At 37.6% G+C, this 18239-nt stretch overlaps 2 protein-coding genes across 2 annotated transcripts in view; both read right to left on the reverse strand.

The window, feature by feature from the left end:
* LOC116262607 (very-long-chain aldehyde decarbonylase GL1-10-like) overlaps positions 1 to 18239 on the reverse strand; it is a 37336-nt gene that overhangs the window by 6088 nt on the left and 13009 nt on the right. The window lies entirely within an intron of this gene.
* LOC116262947 (very-long-chain aldehyde decarbonylase GL1-10-like) lies at positions 2811 to 3365 on the reverse strand. The gene has a single exon (XM_031642494.1). It carries the CDS (start codon positions 3208 to 3210, stop codon positions 2830 to 2832), a length of 381 nt encoding a protein of 126 aa, XP_031498354.1. The 5' UTR covers positions 3211 to 3365; the 3' UTR covers positions 2811 to 2829.

Genomic DNA, 18239 nt, shown 5'->3' on the forward strand with positions numbered 1-18239 from the left:
CTGATTTATTCAGATAATCAGTCTGGCAATGAACCGACTGAGGAACAGTTTGGCAATGAACCAACTGGATAACAGTCTGGCAATGAACCGACTGTGAAACAATTTAATAATGAATCAATTGTGTACGATTCTTATAATGATCAGTCTGGTAATGAACCGACTGGGTACTGAGCTCCATGATTATATGTGAATAATTGTTGCATGTACAAAAACTGACTATTTATTTGGTGATCAAGTTTGATTGATTGAATATGCTAATAAGCGGTCAGGTAATGAACCGACTAAGATCAGTTTGGTATTAAACGTCCAACTGAAGCTTATTAATGATCTTATTGATTATCTTGTGGTATACATATGTAGAGATATGTGAATTGTATATTGCATGCATGAGTTGTCAAAATTATGTATTGACCTTGATGAGTTAAATGAAACTCATTGTATGAGAGAGTACATTGATGAAAATTATACAAGATGAAAAGTGCTTGTATGATAGACTATGGGTTGATTGCTCATTCCCTTAAATAGTCATAATAAAGATTAGGTGTCGCTAATCAAGTTGATGACTATGTAAATATTTGATAAGTAGGAGCACACTTGAATATGCCATTTACTATGTTGAAAAGCTAATATTGCTTTGCCATATGATATAATGCATTGCATAAATGCTATGGAACTCCTGTTGTTAAAGGAGTTAAGTAATTATGGAATACAGTAAAGGAAAATATTCCATGTGTTTTAATGCATATTAGCTTGTGTGCTGGACTTGGTACAAGCTTCTAATTTGGCTTGTAAGTATACATTAAAAAAGTCCAGGCTGACCTTTGTTTTATGGCAGTTAAATGTTTGAGATACATGAATGAAACAAATGATATATTCAAGTGATTGTTAGCATTTTTTAACAAAAGGAATTCTAAATGATTTGTCATGCATGTAGCCCGTATGAGGCTAAGAAATTCCTGGTTTGCCTCTTTGTGAGGTGGTTGAAAAATATTCAGGTTGATTTCATTGTTGAATAAGAAGAGAATATGCATGCACGTTCCAAATGCTTATAAGATTGCTAGTATTATAATCAAGAGAATTCTTGATGGGACTAAGTTTTAATATGTTATAATGTGATATATATTGAATATTTGAAAGGTTGCAAAGGAAAAACCATTGAATGGAAAACCTCGCTGTAAACCTTGAAAAAGGTTAGGTTGCATTGGAAAAGCCAATTATGAAAAACCACGTAACAAATTGAATAAAGAAAACCCACATAGAGTGGAAGCAAACTGGCGGTCTCATGGCCAAGTGGGAGATGTTGGGTAGTGGTAGTGGCCATGAGCCCTACCCATTCATATCGTAACTGTAAGGGGGGCCCACTTGCAGTTACGAGCTTTAATGCTCACCTAAAATCTCTCACTTACGTAACCGCTGCTAGGGTTGGAGAAAACCTAAGGGGCTGGACTATATATTTCTAGCAGATCCAGAGTTTGAGTAACTCTCTAACACATCATCCGTGAGGTCTCTAACACATCATCCGTGAGGAGCCCTTGAGAAGGAAACCCCTAAATTAGTTTTCTTCTTCTTTTTCTTTCTTTTGTCTTGTTGGTTTCAGAGGGATATTCGTTACACACTGGAGCCGTGGGAGATTCTTCTGCACCGACTTCCGTTGCGACTCCCATAAATCCATCATCATACTCGTTGAGAGTATGCAAAACCAGATCTGAATCAGAAACAATTTCATTCACAACTTGAAGAGAATCAACCAAAAACCTCACGTGGTTGAGATATTCTCATGCTTTTGTCATTCTTTTTGGCATTTTGCAAATCACTCTTTAACTGAAGAATATGAATATTTGAATGAGATGCATGGGCGTTAGCCAGGGCCACCCAGGCTTCCCGAGCCGTGTCATAAGAGATAATTTGAGTGAGTATAGACTCACTAACAGTAGACAATATCCAGCTTAACGCAAGCTGGTCGGAGTGTTTCCATTTGATGTACTCCGGATTAATTTCTGTGGAATTAGCATTCAGTTTTTTTCGGTGGAGGAGTAGAAGAGCCGTCAACATACCTCAATAAGTCCTGGCTATACATGGCACTACGGAGTTGCAATTTCCAGATAATGTAGTTGTTTTCATCCAACTTGACAGATACGAGGCTTGCAATAGCATTCCATTAAGGATTGACGGTTGCCATGGTAGATTGTTGAAATAATATTTCAACAACGGATGTTTCAAAAATCTGAAAGTTGGTAGGAATGATCATTAGATATAGACGATTCCAACGAGCCCTTGCTCGACCTTTGAATCATCTCGAGTCAAAAACACGCTCCGGCGAATCTCACGCCAACCAAAAGGAGGCGCTCCAGCGAAACTCACGCCGGCAATTATGTAATGCCGGTGCTGTTTTTGCGGCACTTCTAAAATGCCGGCTTCTCCCTCTGCGCCCAACCGCCCTTCGATACCGTGTAAAGTTTAGAACGAGAGAGACAAAGAGAGAAAGAGAGAGAGAGATTGAGCACACAAAAAATTACGTGGTTTGATCAAACTCGACCTGCATCCACGAAGCCTTTCTTTCTCTACAATTCTGAAAAAGGGAATACTATCTTACAACCACTAAATCTTGAGAGAGAAAAGAATACCAAATAGAAATTTCAGGCTGATCTGTCAAGATCCAAAAATCTTGGATCTTGATTATAAATCTGAATTTCTTTCTCTTTGGAATAGATTTTGGCATCTTCTTTCCTCTTTTCAGTGTCAATTGCATTTCTTCTATATTTGGTTTGAAATTCAAGATTTGATTTATCTTACAAGATTGGTAAGGAAGTTGGATCGGCAACCTTATCTCTAACAGATAGCAGCAGTAGCAGTGGTAGTGGTAGTGGCAGCTCTCCTTACCTTCAACAAGGGGTAGGACGTCAACTGCAGGGGAGCGACGACGAGAAGGAGGACGGCCACCACGTCCCTGTAACATTGCACCACGCGGGAGAAGGGCACCCTCACATTGGGCTGTTTCTTAAACCTACGTAGAACGCTTACCCCCATCGCCTCCATGAGGACCAGAGGGAGAGGGCAGAGGGAGAAGAGGCAGAGCAACAGGAAGAAGGAGTGGGCGTAAATGTGGAAGTCGGGCATGGTGACGGAGTATCTAAACCAGAGGGTCTCGGCCGGAGCGAGGGGCCTCCCCAGACTCGCTGCTGCTCCCTCCAAGTTCCGGAACGGCAGCATCTTCGGCTTTCAATAAGGAAATGTAACTGAGATGTGGAAGGAAGCGAGGCCTCTCATATGCAGTGTTGGCAGTGCTGTTGCCAAGACCGTAGTAGATGGAGGACGTACGTAGGGGAACTGTCATTCGTAGGAAAAGAAAAGATGATAAAGATAACAACTAGTCAAAAGGGTTCTTTAGAGCTGAGTAATTTGCTTCACTAGTAGAGATCGAGTGTATGAATGGACTAGTTCAAATAATGGAGTTGAGTTCGAGCTGAAGACACGTAATTGTTCAGTCGAGCTCAAACCTTAATCGAGTTTGTTGAATCTTAATCCAGTCGATATATTCAAACGACTTTACGAGTTGTCGAGCCTTAATCGAGTTGAATTCGACCTCAATACATAACGATGAATATCAATTCTATTCAAACGAATTTGTCGAGCTTTAATCGAGTTGAGTTCGAGCTCAACACGTAACAATGAATATCAAATCTATTCAAACGAGTTTGTCGAGTCTTAATCGAGCTCGAGCTCGAGCTCAACACCTAACTGTCGAGTCGAACTCGAGCGGCTTCCATCAAATTATTCTCGAGTTATGTTGAACTCGAGGTTTTATTAGTCCAACATAACTCGAGCTGACTGAACTCGGGATCGACTTGACTGAACTCGGGATCGACTCAACTGGTGTTCACCCCTTGAGACACTGTTAAGTGTTCCTCACTGGTCATGTTCCTCTTTCTAGGGGGAGGGGGTACTAGACTAAGGACAAGCTAAGGACAAGGAGGGATGCGAAAGAATTCAATCCATCTGTTTCAAAAAAAAATGATAAAATAAAAATGTCATGAGGTAGAATATATATATATAAATTGAAATTCAGATTTAAGATTTAGTTCCTATATAGTTTTAAACAAACATCTTATATTCAATATTCAATATATTTGATTTGAGTGGTCCGAGCAATTTTTAAGTCGGGAGGCGCATGGCTCGATTAAGAGGCCAATTGGAAAAAGGAGCGATTCTTCAAGGAAGAGTCAGGTGACCTCTCGGAAGATGGGTCGGCCGACGGCGACGTCTGGAACGCAGTCTTCCATTGTCCAAGTGGGACGCGACAGAGTGAAGACCACGGTCTGGGCCGGCGCCTGGCCCCCACTGCCTGGGTAAATTACATGAATATCCTTAAAGATGAAAAAGTTAAAGAGAGCTCTTATGAGAATAAAATAGAAAAAATATTTTAACAGTTAAACGGTAAATAACGGCAAATATGTATCACTAAGATCTCAAATCCATCAAACTTTAAATCTATTTCTTTTTTTTTATATGTAACTAAATTTATTGCATATTTATTACAAGGATCTTTCAAAAACACACTTTTTAATAATGCAACCTGTCGATTACCTAAAATTTCATGTTTGCCATCCAACCTTTGCATATTTTTAGTTTTTCAATCGTATATAAAGAAGACCTCAGTCCAGTCCATGAGAGACAGGCTGCAGATCGGTTTCATTCATCTAATGATTCTTTCTTATATCAGCATAACCCAATGAAAGATCATATTAACAAGTTATTATTGTTTGGTGTCATAAAAGTTGGAGCAAATTCATGAAAGATTGTATTACAATATTTTATAAACCTGTCCCACAAATGGATTACGTTCATGGAACAGTAACTTATTGTTTATTACCAAATAATAAATTGTAAGTATCTCATAAATTTACCTCAAAAATTGAAATAGGTTTCACAGAGCAATAGTTTTATCCAATAAACATGCTCTAATGTATGAAACATATTTATGGGATACTCATAAAGTGTTTGCGGCCAAACGTTCATTATATTTGACATGGGTAGGTGATGCTGGCGGGCGTAGTTACTAGTTTCTGGACCAACCAACTATAATGGTAGATTTTGGTTGGAGTCTAGCCATTTGACCTACAATTTTAAACCGTCTTGATTATGTTGATTTTTTATTCTAAAAAAATATTTTTAACTCTAAGTAATTAATGAGATTACATGTACGAGCTATAGAACCTATAAGCTGTCGTTTTATGTATTGTTTATTAAATCATGAATAGTTTTTTTTTTTAAATTATTTCTTAGTGTTGTCATGTCCAAACTCATATATAACCGACACTAAAATGACAGTATTGGGGTGATTTGATTGATAGGTCAGTTAAATGCTGGTCCGTCAAGTTTCAATCCACATCCTTTGTTAGTCAATTCGATAACGGTGTCCTAACTTAATTTCTCTACTAGTAATTTAATGCTGCTAAACTTGTGCATGAACAGGGTTGCATGATCCTGCCGGTTAATTAGGTTTTTTATTTTTGACCCAACCCCGCCGCGGAGCCCAGCTTTTTTTTAGCTGAGGGTAAGCTTGGGCGAGTCCGGCTGGGGCCCGCCCGATAACAAGTCGGGCTCGGGCCTGCTTGACATCCAAAAATCAAGCCAGCTAGGAAAACCCGAGCTTCAGCACGACTCGATTAAATTATAAAATATATTTTAATAAAAAATAATGTCTAAATATAATTAATTATAATATTTTATTATTATATATATATTAATAAAAAATTAAAAACAATTATATCAAGCTTATGGGACCGGCCTGATAATGAGTCGGACAGGCCTGGGGCCCTTTTTACCGGGCCAGGGCCCAAGTTGGACCGGGTATCCGACAGTGGCCTGGCCTCGTGCCGAGCCTTAGATGAGGGACACTTTGAGTTGCTTACCTGAGTCCCATGTAGACATCACTTGTAAATGAAGCCGGATCTAGCTTCTTAGTAATAGAATTTTTGAAGAGCTAGTGTGGGTACTACGAATAGCGGAGTTAGAAATTTTTCATGAGTTGGGGCCGTATTAAAGTTCCTCAATTTTTACATCGGCCAAAATATCATTTTTCAAATTTTTTATATAATACAAGTAAAATTCTCTAAAATTTACATGTAATTTTAAAATTTTTGTTTTTTGAGGTGGGCCAAGGCCCATGTAGGCATCCCCTTGGCTTTGCCCGGGCACTAGACCAGCTACCTTGTACCTTTGCTACTGCCACATAGCATGTAACAAAGTTGTTTTCACTAGTTGCTTGTGCTTACACGCAGTGCAGATGGACAAATCTCCGACCAAAAAACACAATGGAGTTTCTAACGGTTCAGAAAATTAGTAACCATATATAGGGCACACTTTTAAGAATGTCAATGGATTATATTTGAGTCTGGTATACTCTTAATTATATCTGCATTTTTGATACTCATATATTCAAAAGAACAGTCATGTCTGAATTTGAAATCCAATTTCACAATTTGAATCCAATCCAAAAATTGATTTTACATTCATATTCCAATCCAAATTTTAGACTGAATGGGGCTTATTTTTAAATTGTAAGAGCATTGCATTGAGGACATTTCTTAAAACTAAATTCAATTTGAATCTGAACCTCCAAATCTGATCTAATATCATTATTGCATCTGTTTATATGTGTTGAGGCTGAATATATATATATATATATATATATATATATATATATATATATATATATATATATATATATATATATAAGAGTTCAGATCTATAGAATGTCGGATGTTGCTCTAATAACTCAAACAAAAAAAATGCAGCTAAAAAACAGGAGCATTCTCGACCATCAATGGTGCAGTAATGTTGTTGCCTTTAGCAATGGTTGTTGATCCATTCAGTGATTCTTTTTTTTTTTTAGCCATCCAATAACACTCACCATCCGGCATATTTGAATTATACTATTATATATGTGCTATATTAATTTGTCTCTTATTTTATACTTTTCTTGTGACAAGGCACCAAACTGGTGGGAAGGTTAAGATTCATGGGGTAAGTAAATCAAGTCCGAGCATACCCTATAAGTAAATCAAGTCCCAGCATACCCTGTTTGCTTTGGCAGACTTGGTGATTGGTTAAGAAATATGATCACATCAAGCCCATAATGGTCTTTCATTTTTCACTTTTTTATATTATTGTTAATGGTGAGTGGTTCATTTCATCACTCTTAAAGAGACCACTGCCATGCCCTCTTCTTAAAGTGTACTTAGACGTGACAGTGACCACTCCAAGACTCGAACATGAGTCTTTAAAAAACTTGTATCACCTTGTTGCCCAGCACACTACCACCCCTTCCCTCGACGTATTTATGAAAAAGAAAAAGGAATGTCAAAAACCAATATTGTTGTGCCCACGTCTATTGCCACCTTCCTTTTTATCATCTAATTTTTTTTGGATGGCCAACTAATATTAGAATTAATATTGATTTTCATTATAAATATAACTGTATACCAACTAATGTATACCTTGATATGAAGGTCATGTGTGATTGTGTGGAATAAACCAGGTGGATGATGGTGAAACCACATAGAAACCCAAGAAGGCAGAAGCGTAGAAATGAATGTCATAAGTGTATGCGGAGAAAATGCTTATAAAATGATACCAAAGGATGAACCAGAAAAAACCTTAAACAGCATTTCTCCCTTTCTTTCATCATAATTAGATTAAATGCTTGCTTTCCAGATCCTCAAAGAGGGCATTGTGGGAGGGTCTCATAATTCTGGCCTATCACTGTCTCCTTTCAAGTTTGGATTCATTCAAAACTCATGCATTTTTTCCGAACAAAATATGCAAATGAGTTCATAGATTATTCGATCTTTACAATCATATTAAAGACGATTTCGTTTCTAAAAAACTTATGCTTTCCATTCCCTAGATGTATGAAATGCTATGCATAGTGCTTTCAACCTCAATCTTTTTACAAACAAAGTTGAATTAGTAAGGATGAAGTTCGAATTTTAGAACGCGAGCGAAGGGCGTGAAGAGGGGGAGGGGCGGCCCTGGCCTACAATACCACATCGAGAGACGTGGTATTCATCCGCGGAAGGGCCGTCGGACGGTGGCCGAGGTAAGAAGTCGGCTGAGTTGAGCGGTCATGGCTGCCTCTCTCGCAGTAACGAGCGGGCAGGAGTTGTGTCGTAAGAACGATGGTCGCTCCGTCGTGGGCTTTTCCAGATCAACCCTCTCCGACGACTAAATATGATGTGTAATGGCCCCAAAATCCCTTGCCCATCTACATTCTGCGAGTCCGTAGCCACTTGGGCTGTCCGGAGATTCTTCCCGGCTAATGCTGCTACACCCTCACCCAAAGGGTCTTCTGCTCCTGCCATGGCCGCCGGGAAGACGGCGGCCCTCGCCGTTATGAAACCCTAGGCCCGCTATTCAGGTTCACGCTGCTCCCATCTCTCTGCAGAGGACAGAAGCTCGTTGATCCTTTTTAACAAAGGCATGAAGTTGGTTTCCCTTTTCGAAAACAAAACTTTTCAAACGGAGGAAATGAATTTCTTTATGCATAACTTCTCTGAAAGAGACATGAACTTCTTGCTTTGGATTGGATGAAATGTGCCCATTTCACATATTGAGAGTATAAAGTTGAGCCCAAAGTAAAAGTTTTTTAGAAAATAATGGAAATTTATCAAATTCATTGATCCCTGATATTTTATGCTTTTGGCTCAAGTCAAGGCCGTTAGGTGGGGAGCAAATTAAATATTGAATCAATACCATTTTAAAAATTCATTTATTTTGTTCCGTCGGACTCATTCATTTCCCTTTCTCTCCTGATTGTATTTCTGTCATATGAAGAAAAAGCCTTCTTGCGTCAATAGAGTCAACTAATTATTTTGCTGAAGGATGCATAGGGAACGGAATGAATCTGTTTGCTTTGAAAAATGCATGTACCATGCTGTCTTTAGCAATATCCTTCTCATACTAGGCCGAATTTATAGTATGTGTTAGGTTTTACAGTTATCGAACTCTTCGCAGATCTCAGAGAAGAACACAGGAGAAATACAAAACGAGAGCAAGATGTAGGGCTTGTAAAAGTATGTTTCTATTCCTCAACAACCCTGCGGGGGAAAGGCCCCCTAACATAGAAGTATGTTTCTATTCATTTCCTGGAAGTTATACTCAATATACACGTCTTGTTATACAACACCTAGGCCAGTTTGCTTTAGCACGTCCAAATCTAGATTCAGTGGTCTGTGCTGATCCAATTCATCCCACATGGCCTTCAATGGACTGAGGTAAAGATGAAACGGTTTATCTATCGCCTTTGCGAGCATTGCAATCTCCTGTTACAGTTGGTAAACCCTTGCGAGGTTTTGGTTCTTACCGTAGTTTTCTCCTAGGGAGTTCCAAATCTCCTTAACAAAGTCCAAGAATAGGAAACCCTGAACAATATTGGGTTGATTGAGTTCAAAAGCAAAGAGATGATGACTCTGTCATTTGATTCCCAATCCTCATGCAGAGGTCTTCTTTTGCTGGCCCTTTGGTTTTTCCGTTCACATAGCCGAGTCTGTACATCCTGCGGAGACAAAGATTGGCATATTTGGCCCACCCAACATAGTTCGATCCATTGAGAGGTGATGTCATGATCTTGAGAGCTAAGATTTGTTGCCATCACCGAAGGATTTGTGTTTTTGGCCATCGTTTCCGTGTTTTCAGTGTTGACGAAGCGTATGAGATGTCTTTTGCAGCAGATGAGTTTATCTGAGCCTCCTTTTAAAACTCTGATACCATGTTAGGTTTCACAGTTGACAGAATCTTCAGAGCTTTTAGAGAAGAACAGAGGGAGAGATACAAAACGAGAGCAAGATTTAGGGTGGAAAAAAAGTTTGTTTCTATTCATTTCCTGGAATTTATACTCAGTTTATATTTCTTGTTGCAGAATGGTTGCGTAAAGCTCACTTACCGCTGCTGTCATCAAATATTTTAGAAACTCGACACCTATAAACATTTGTCTTCTTGTACTCCTTCAAGAATATGAGTAGGGCCAAAAATTTCTAGTCAAATGGCACATTATAAAAGGGTTGTTTGGCATAACAGTGTTCCATGTGTTCGTCTCAAATTTAAGGGCTCAACTTTAAACACATTCATAAAACACTTACATATTGTTTCTAATGTCAAACAGCCCTAAAGCATACTAGAGACTAGTTGAGCAGCGCATATAATTGGACCCAAGACCCAAGTCTATTTTCAGTTTAGAATGTGGAGGCCCATGCATGCAGTTGCCCTCATTGGGTCTCCTTCAATTAGGGATGTCAAAATGGACGCATCATTTGTTGTATCCAGTTTATGAGATGTTTACGATTCAAAATTCGAATGCACATGAACTTCACGGCTTATGCAGGCCATCTCTAGGATATCTATTAAGATGGATCACAGATGCCAGGCCCCTTGAGATTAGATGGCCTTGCTTCCTATCTCGAATATCATCACCGCTAGGAACTCTTGCCATAGACATGACCTCCGAGGCTACTCGTCCCTTTCTCCTCCCTTTTTGCCTTTCCCTATTTCTCCTCTGTCAGCCGAAGATAGGCAATGAAAGAATGGTGCCTGCACATGTAGATAACGAGGCAGCCAGAGGTGATCGACTCCTACTTGAGAGAGAGAGAGAGAGAGAGAGAGAGAGATCAGTATCTCGCCTTTTAGTTGCCTTTCATAAGTTCCATTTTTCAGTATATTTGATTATCGGTTGTGCCGCCCATTCTTTGTCCGCCTATGCTCTTTCAGTGGCCCTCTCAGGCAGAGACCATCATCATATATTATCATGGCACCAACAAATATTATCATGGCACCAAATGGCTAATTAGATGAAAGAGAGCACATTTATAATCTCTCAAAGCACCAAACTCGGTTGAATAAACATACATCTTAAGGAGAACATTGTGATAGGAACAGTTCCAGCATCAAGTCCTGAGTTACATATATGCTTCAGCACATAAGAAGTCTGCTAATGGATAAAGCAAGGGCCCATGTCAAAGCAACCTTAGTATATTTTTGCACTTTTTGCTTTTCGGAATCGATAACCCTGAAGAGGATGAATGCAAAAGTAAGATATGATTTGGTATGCATCTTTAACAAACAGAAAAGTAAGAAACTGAAAATTTCAATTACTGAAGAAATTATGGCAATCCTAAGGAATCGCACAAAGTTAGGTTGAGTTTTGATGGCAATAAGATTGATAACCTTGTCAGTTCCATAAATGTAATCACAGTATGTAAAGAGAGAGGCAAAATTGCTTTGGCTCTTTCCAACATAGTGATGGAAATCATGGTATTCGGCACCTCCATAGAATGGAATAAATCAGTTGGGACTCCACGGGAAATCTAACCTGGGTGGAACATGGACAGATGTTAACAGTTGATAAAGGCAACAAATTGCAGTGGTTGTAAGTTATAACACTAGAAATGCATGCCTTTCGAGACATATAAGTAGAATCATTAAATAGACAAGATACTGAAGAAGAATAGCTTTCAGATCATAATCGTTTCAATGAGAATTTAGCATACTGACAAAGGAACCAAGGAAACCATCTAGGCCTGGTTTGGTAGCTATAAAATGAGAATCTGAAGATGTTTTATCAAGCACTTAATGCCTTCAACCCTTCATATTCAGTTCATCAGCTTCTCAGAAGCGTGCATTTGGGAGATAGGATTGCGAGAGTGGAGACGAAGGTGGAGCAACTACCGAATATTATAAAATCTCCCTAAGTTAAGCTTTCCTCTCCTGGTACTCCCTGCCAAAAGATCATATGCCTGCATTACGTAACAATTATTTTTGAACCAAAGTGCTTCACTATTTATGATCATAAAAACTATCTCGTCAATTCTTAAAAGAACACATGGCACAATCGTTAAAACAACATGAACATTTCTAAAGTGAAAAAGGGGAGAGACATTTCAAAGTTCACTGGACAATTATCCATTCTTTTGCTTTATTTTCACCACAGTACGCACATTCACGATCCATTAACGTTATCTGAATGGTAGCAACCAAATGATGGCACTCTAAACTTCCAAAGTCTATGCGGAAACAATGATCAAAGATTGTTGAATCTGTAAACATGATTTGGACGAAGTCAGTTTGAAGATAAATTTTTAATCTTCATATTGGAGGGAAGTCTAGGGTTTGAGTGCCACCAAAATGAGGCCCAAGTGGTCCACATTGTTGCCTGAGCTTGATGGAATGGTTCACACAGTCAGGCTCAAGTTCCATTTAATCAATCTGGCATTTGTAAGTTGCCAACTTACTGTGGTTCCATAAATATAAATTTCTAGTGTAACAGATCATCTGAGGCACATTCAACTGGCTTCTGCTTTCCCCAACCAACAAAAATCGAGCTCTTATGTTTGAGGGGTGTAAATTAGTAGTAAAAAATTAAGCCGAGCATACGGAGATGACTCCGGGACTCAGTCCTCAGCTCGGTGAGAAAATAAAGAAAAACAAAAATTGACAAGAACCTAACTTTTTGACAAGTACTAAATACTGTTCACAGAATCAGGTATACAAAAAAACCTGTTTTATGGGTTTGCTAAGTACTTGATGCAGCAAAACTCCTTGTTTTATAGTCAGCAGAAAATCAAATTGGGGCACTTCTGGTAGAAAGATTCCAAGGTGGAGAAAACCTGCAATGACACAGACTGCTTGCAGAGAAAGAAGCCACAATGTTTTATCATTCATTGGAAGCCTAATTCAAGGTTATTTGTATCATGTCTTCCTTCTGGATTTGTAGTTCAATCAGTCATTCTTTTCTTTTATTCCGTTTTCTTGGTGTGATTCATTGAACTTCTTAAGACCTTGTGTTATGGCATCCATGTATTTGGCATATGACTCTTCTTAAAAGCAGGTAATTAGAGTTTTGTCAAAAGAATATTTGAAGATTCACAAACATGTTTTGTCATTTCGCATAAGAGCACATGGACCTCAGACCTCACTATGTCTTTCCCCTTCCACCATTGCTGGGCGTCAAATTTTCCTTCAAGTACTAAAAATTTAATGGATATAAAAATATAACTTCTAGATTGAGAACCACGATCCATAAGACCCATTGACTTACTAAAAAGTATAAAGCTTGCTTATTTTAGACGATAATGTGCAAATTGTGTATTCAATAAAAGAACCTACCCAAACCACTAGCTTTCCCTAGTCGACAAACCTTATAAGGATGAGAGCAATGAATTCAACATGGTGGGGAATATGAAACACAGGAATCGCGTCCCAGAGAATTGATGCTTGAACTCTCATATCATGCCCTTATCTAACGTCCCATAACTTATGTGTGTAGAAGGAAAACAAAAAGAGTGTCGAATCAACATCTATCTTGGTTGGCGCTGGATCCACCCATTTCGCTTGTGAACAAACTAAGGAACTCTTTGGGTGCCATATAATTGAACAACAGAGCTTCAAAGTGGTAGTTGGAAATGGAGACGTAAATAGGTTTGGAAGAGGAAGTGTCCCCAGAAATTCAGGGCAGAAGTTTCTGATGGATCTATACCCGTTATCCATGGGAGGCACTGACCTTGTATTTGGAAATCTAATGGCTGAAGCAATAGGGTGCACAAAAAGGGATTTTGTTGCAATGAAATGAGGTTTAAAATTAAGTTTACGTTGCCTTATTAGTTTCTCATTTATTTTTTAATATTTTAAATTTTTTTAAAAATTTACCATATTTTCTTTCCCATATAGTACTCAACGAAGACTTTGCCATTTAAAATGAGAAACCAATAATTGTGACTAGACTAGGGCTGGGCATCGGGCCGGGCCAGCCTGACCAGAAAAAAGTGCCCAAATGCAAGCCCAAAAAGGCTGTTGTGCCAGCCAGAGACACGGCCCGTTTCTAACCGGGCCGGTTTTTCGTATTATCAGGCCTCGGTCTTTATTGTATGCCCGAGGCCCGGGCCGGGCTTTTTCTGCCTTTTTCGATTACTGCTAGCAAAAGTATACAGAGAAACCCTAACCCTTCTTGGGATATGTTTGTTGCTTTTCTCATCATGAATGGGTTGCCAGAATTACTTTTTCTAAGCACTCCTTCTCCCTAACCTCTCTCCCTCTCCGTCTCTCTTTTCCAAATGACTTTTCCTTACTATGTTCCTTTATTTTGTCAAGGGCTTAACGGGTTGCAAATGGGAAACCAGACATCATAGCTTCCAAAACATTTGAACAAGCACCGCAGGAAGCCGTTCTTCCAGCAGCGGCTGCTGATTTTGATCATGTGGCACAACGGAGTGCTTCAGATGCAAAGCCTGATTTCTTGGCCATGGGTGCGACCATGCAAGAAGTCCACGACTCTGCTCTCATTAAAGACACTATACCACTCTCTAGAATGGCAAACACCATTCTTCAAAGGGCTTTTCCCCTTTCTCTATTATCCAGATCGCTTAGAAACCCTAACCCCTCTTGCCGCGCTGTTCCTTTTTCTGGCAGAGATGATGGGCGATGGTGTTTGCATCCCCAAAATTTTTGGTATTTGGAGTGCTTCAGAAAAATGAGTTTTGTTTTGAAGATGAGAGAAAAAGGGACTCACTCATCGGTACGAGGATCGACCGTTCCCGGCTCCTTTACTAGGGGTAATCAATACAATAACTATATTTATTATTAATGCATTTCATTTTGGCTTGAACATCTCTTTCTATATGCAGTGTAGAAAAATATTGAAAGTTTGACGTTTCAAACTTTTGAAAAGATTCTTGAAGAATTGCTTGAGAATGTGAAATATTTTGAGGAAAACTAGAGTTGGGAAATCTTGTTAAATATCATTTGAAAAGCTTGGGAAATCATTTGAAGTCATTTTAGTGTTCCCTTAAGACTTTAAGTAGGTTTGAGTGTTTGCTCTAATTCGATTACCACCTAGTTAGAGCTCTATTTCATCTTGCTTAAGTTCTTTTAAAGATGTGATTGTACTTATTTGTGATATTAAGTGGAGGTGAATGCTTGGATGCAATGATCCTATATAATTGGGAGAAAGCAAAACATTCCTACCACAACAATCTAAAGGCATTCCTGCTACAACATACATATAAGTTTTTTGTTTTATATTTAACATTAACATTTTTACAAATAAAGAAAAGTTTTTGAAATTAGATTGTGGTTGTAGACCATCAAGCATGAACCTAATATTGGGTCATTACTTGAGTTGTGGTCTTAGTGAAGTCGGTAAATAAAAATGATCTTGGATAATAAAAATGTCCAAAAGAATGAAAAAGATGAGATACTTGATCATTGATCATAAGAAAATATAAAGAAGGAGAGAGAGAAAGAGATCTTAAAAATCACAAAATCAAATATTTAAAAGAAAGAGAGATATGCATTCATATACATATGCATATGTATTTATATATATATCTAATATATATAGATACATATATGTAAGTTTATGAAAATGAAGTTTGAATTTAAGTAGATAAGAAAAATTAAACTTTTAAAAGAAAGAGAGAAAGAGATGGAGATAGGAAAGATGCACATACATGTGTATATATTATTATATATACACATTGTAAAAACTTCCTTAGTTTGAAAAGAAAAACTTTTAAGGGAAAAGAAATGAAGATATATATATATATATATATATATATATATATATATATATATATATATATATATATATATATATATATATATATATATATATATATATATATATATATAGAAGAAATTTATAGATGAAAGCATTTGACTTAAAAAGAGAAAAAAATTCTAGAGAGAGAAAGTAGGAGATTTATATATATATGCATTTATATTTATACAAAAAATTGTAAAATAAAATATGTGAACATAGAGAGAGAATGATAAAAATCATCATGTGCACACATATGTATATAACATGTATATACATGTATGTCTTCATGAGATTAAAGATAAGTTAAAACATCTGACTTCAAGTTTGATGTAGGCCGGAGGGGAGTTTGGACTCATGCAAGAGTCTAAGCTAAGTCTCTAAAGCCATATTAGAAATAATTCTTTTGAAAATATTTTAGAAAACATAAATATAAAACATAGTTATTTTATTGGTTGCAAGGGAATATGTTTTTTCCACCGTTGGGTATGGAAGAAACTCAAACCACATGATAGAGTGCTCATTAGGTTTCTAATCGGGTGATTAAAAGAAAACTAATGCGAAATGACATGAAAATGCATTTTAACATGTACAAATTCGTGAAGGTTCTTCTCGGGTTGGACAAACCCCAACCTCAAAATTATATGAATAAAAAAAAAATCAAACCATACTCTCATTTTCACCGTGCATTTACATATAAATGAAAAATCAAATAACTATGCATGGATAATATCAAAACAATATTTAAGAAAAGACAAGCCATGTATAGCTGCAATTACTGCAGTTAAATTTACAATCAGAAACACTCATGACTATAGAAAGACAAGGACATAAAGGTTTACAAAAGTTCACCCCACAAGTTTTACACGACTCCTAAGAATTCTTCTTTCTTCCTTCCTCAGTACCATTATAAATGCTCCCATTTATGATGAACTAACTTGGTAAGAAACCCATGTGCAACCATCATGGTAGAAAAGCTACTTGGGGAAAAGAATGTTCTTACAAGTTTTTCTACCGTCATGGTAGAAAAGAATGTTCTAGGAGGAAAACTAGAAGTGATTTTAAAAAATCCTAGTTGTCAAATTTATGAATCCCACATGGATAGGCTGAAAGCTGAGTCACTGAGCCCGTCAGCGAGTTGATTTGACCACTACACTAGTTATTTTACAAATAGATGAAGAAGCTAAGTCTGTCGATACTTCATTTTTTTTCATATAAAACAGAACAACATGTAATATAAATGTATTTTTAGTACACATAGTTGTTAGACATGTGTAATGGACATGCAACAGATAATGTACAAACAATGCACTGAAACAGAGACAGGTCGGTAATGTTAGGAATGAGACCTCTCACTCTTCCTTGCGACGGGCAACAGCAGAAAACATTAGGATTTTTATGTGGCTTTGAGACAAAGCTCTCTTACGTCCACAGCCGCACAGACTTCTCATACTAGTGAATAAGTTTGCCTCCTTTTCTCAAACTAAAAAATGTTTTCTATATACATGAATTTAAGTATAATCTTGTGTCCATTAGTCAATTGATTGAACAAAATCAGTGTTCCGCTACCTTCTGATGACGATTGGAGCACGTGCAGTGAAGAGCAGGCTCTTCAAATGGGTACAAGGTGTATAATATTGAAAGTTTGGACTTGAGAAAACCAAATTGTTCCTTTACTCACGTCTTGGTATTAAAACTAAAACTGAATCACTAGATTGAATTCGAACTCAATGCGTCAGATAATTACCACTAAGTTCATTTACTTGTACTGATTATTTTAGTTTTCTTTTTTGATCTTTTATTGTTTGTATATTTTACTTTTTTCAGTCATAAAACTTGCGCTTCAACATCAACATCTGAGACGTATGCCTCGTTACTCAAGATAGGTTGGTTCAAAGTAAAAGCTTTTCAGAAACAATATATAATGGCACTAATTTTTCAAATTCATTCATCCCCTATATTTATACTTCTAGGTCAAGTCAAGGCCATCACGTACATAATGAACCAATGCCATTTATAAGATACAAGGGACCTTTCTCTGTCGAACTTATTTGTTTCCCTTTCTCATTTATTGTATTTCTGCACATGATTTTAAAAGCCAGCATGTATCAAACAAGGTCACCAAACTATTTTACAGCAGTCTTTTACATTGAGGAAATGATAGATGTCGTTTGATAAATCCATTACCATGTTGTACGCATTTAACTCACTCTATTCATGTCCTTTCTTCTTTGGGTTACATCAGTTTACAAAAGCATGTATTTTTACTTGGGGAAAACCACCTCTGGCTAGCTACCTAAGAGAACATAAAACTCTCCGGTCGATTCTTTGCTCTCATTACCTTGACATGTGGCGGTTTCCATATGCAGAAAGTGCTTTTGAGATTGAAACAAACGACTGGCTGCTTAATTACCAACGCTAGTTCGATCAGGTATGCTACACCCCTTGCGGATGAAGCCTACTTCAGTTTGAATCATGGAATCACTTAAAACAAAGTGAACCTCCCTCACGAAGTTCACATGCTTCAGCTTGCACTCTGATTCTGCATCTTTACTCGAATGAAGCTTAGTTTTCACTTGAATCATGCACCAAAAACTTTCTTCGCTTAAAAATGATCGATCCTGGCAACAAAAAAAATAAACTGATAATGTGG

The sequence above is a fragment of the Nymphaea colorata genome, chromosome 10 (assembly GCF_008831285.2).
Source record: "Nymphaea colorata isolate Beijing-Zhang1983 chromosome 10, ASM883128v2, whole genome shotgun sequence".
NCBI classification, from domain to species: domain Eukaryota; kingdom Viridiplantae; phylum Streptophyta; class Magnoliopsida; order Nymphaeales; family Nymphaeaceae; genus Nymphaea; species Nymphaea colorata.

Excerpts from the sequence above, each read along its gene's own strand:
- LOC116262947 (XM_031642494.1), bottom strand. The coding sequence starts at position 3,210 with ATGCTGCCGTTCCGGAACTTGGAGGGAGCAGCAGCGAGTCTGGGGAGG.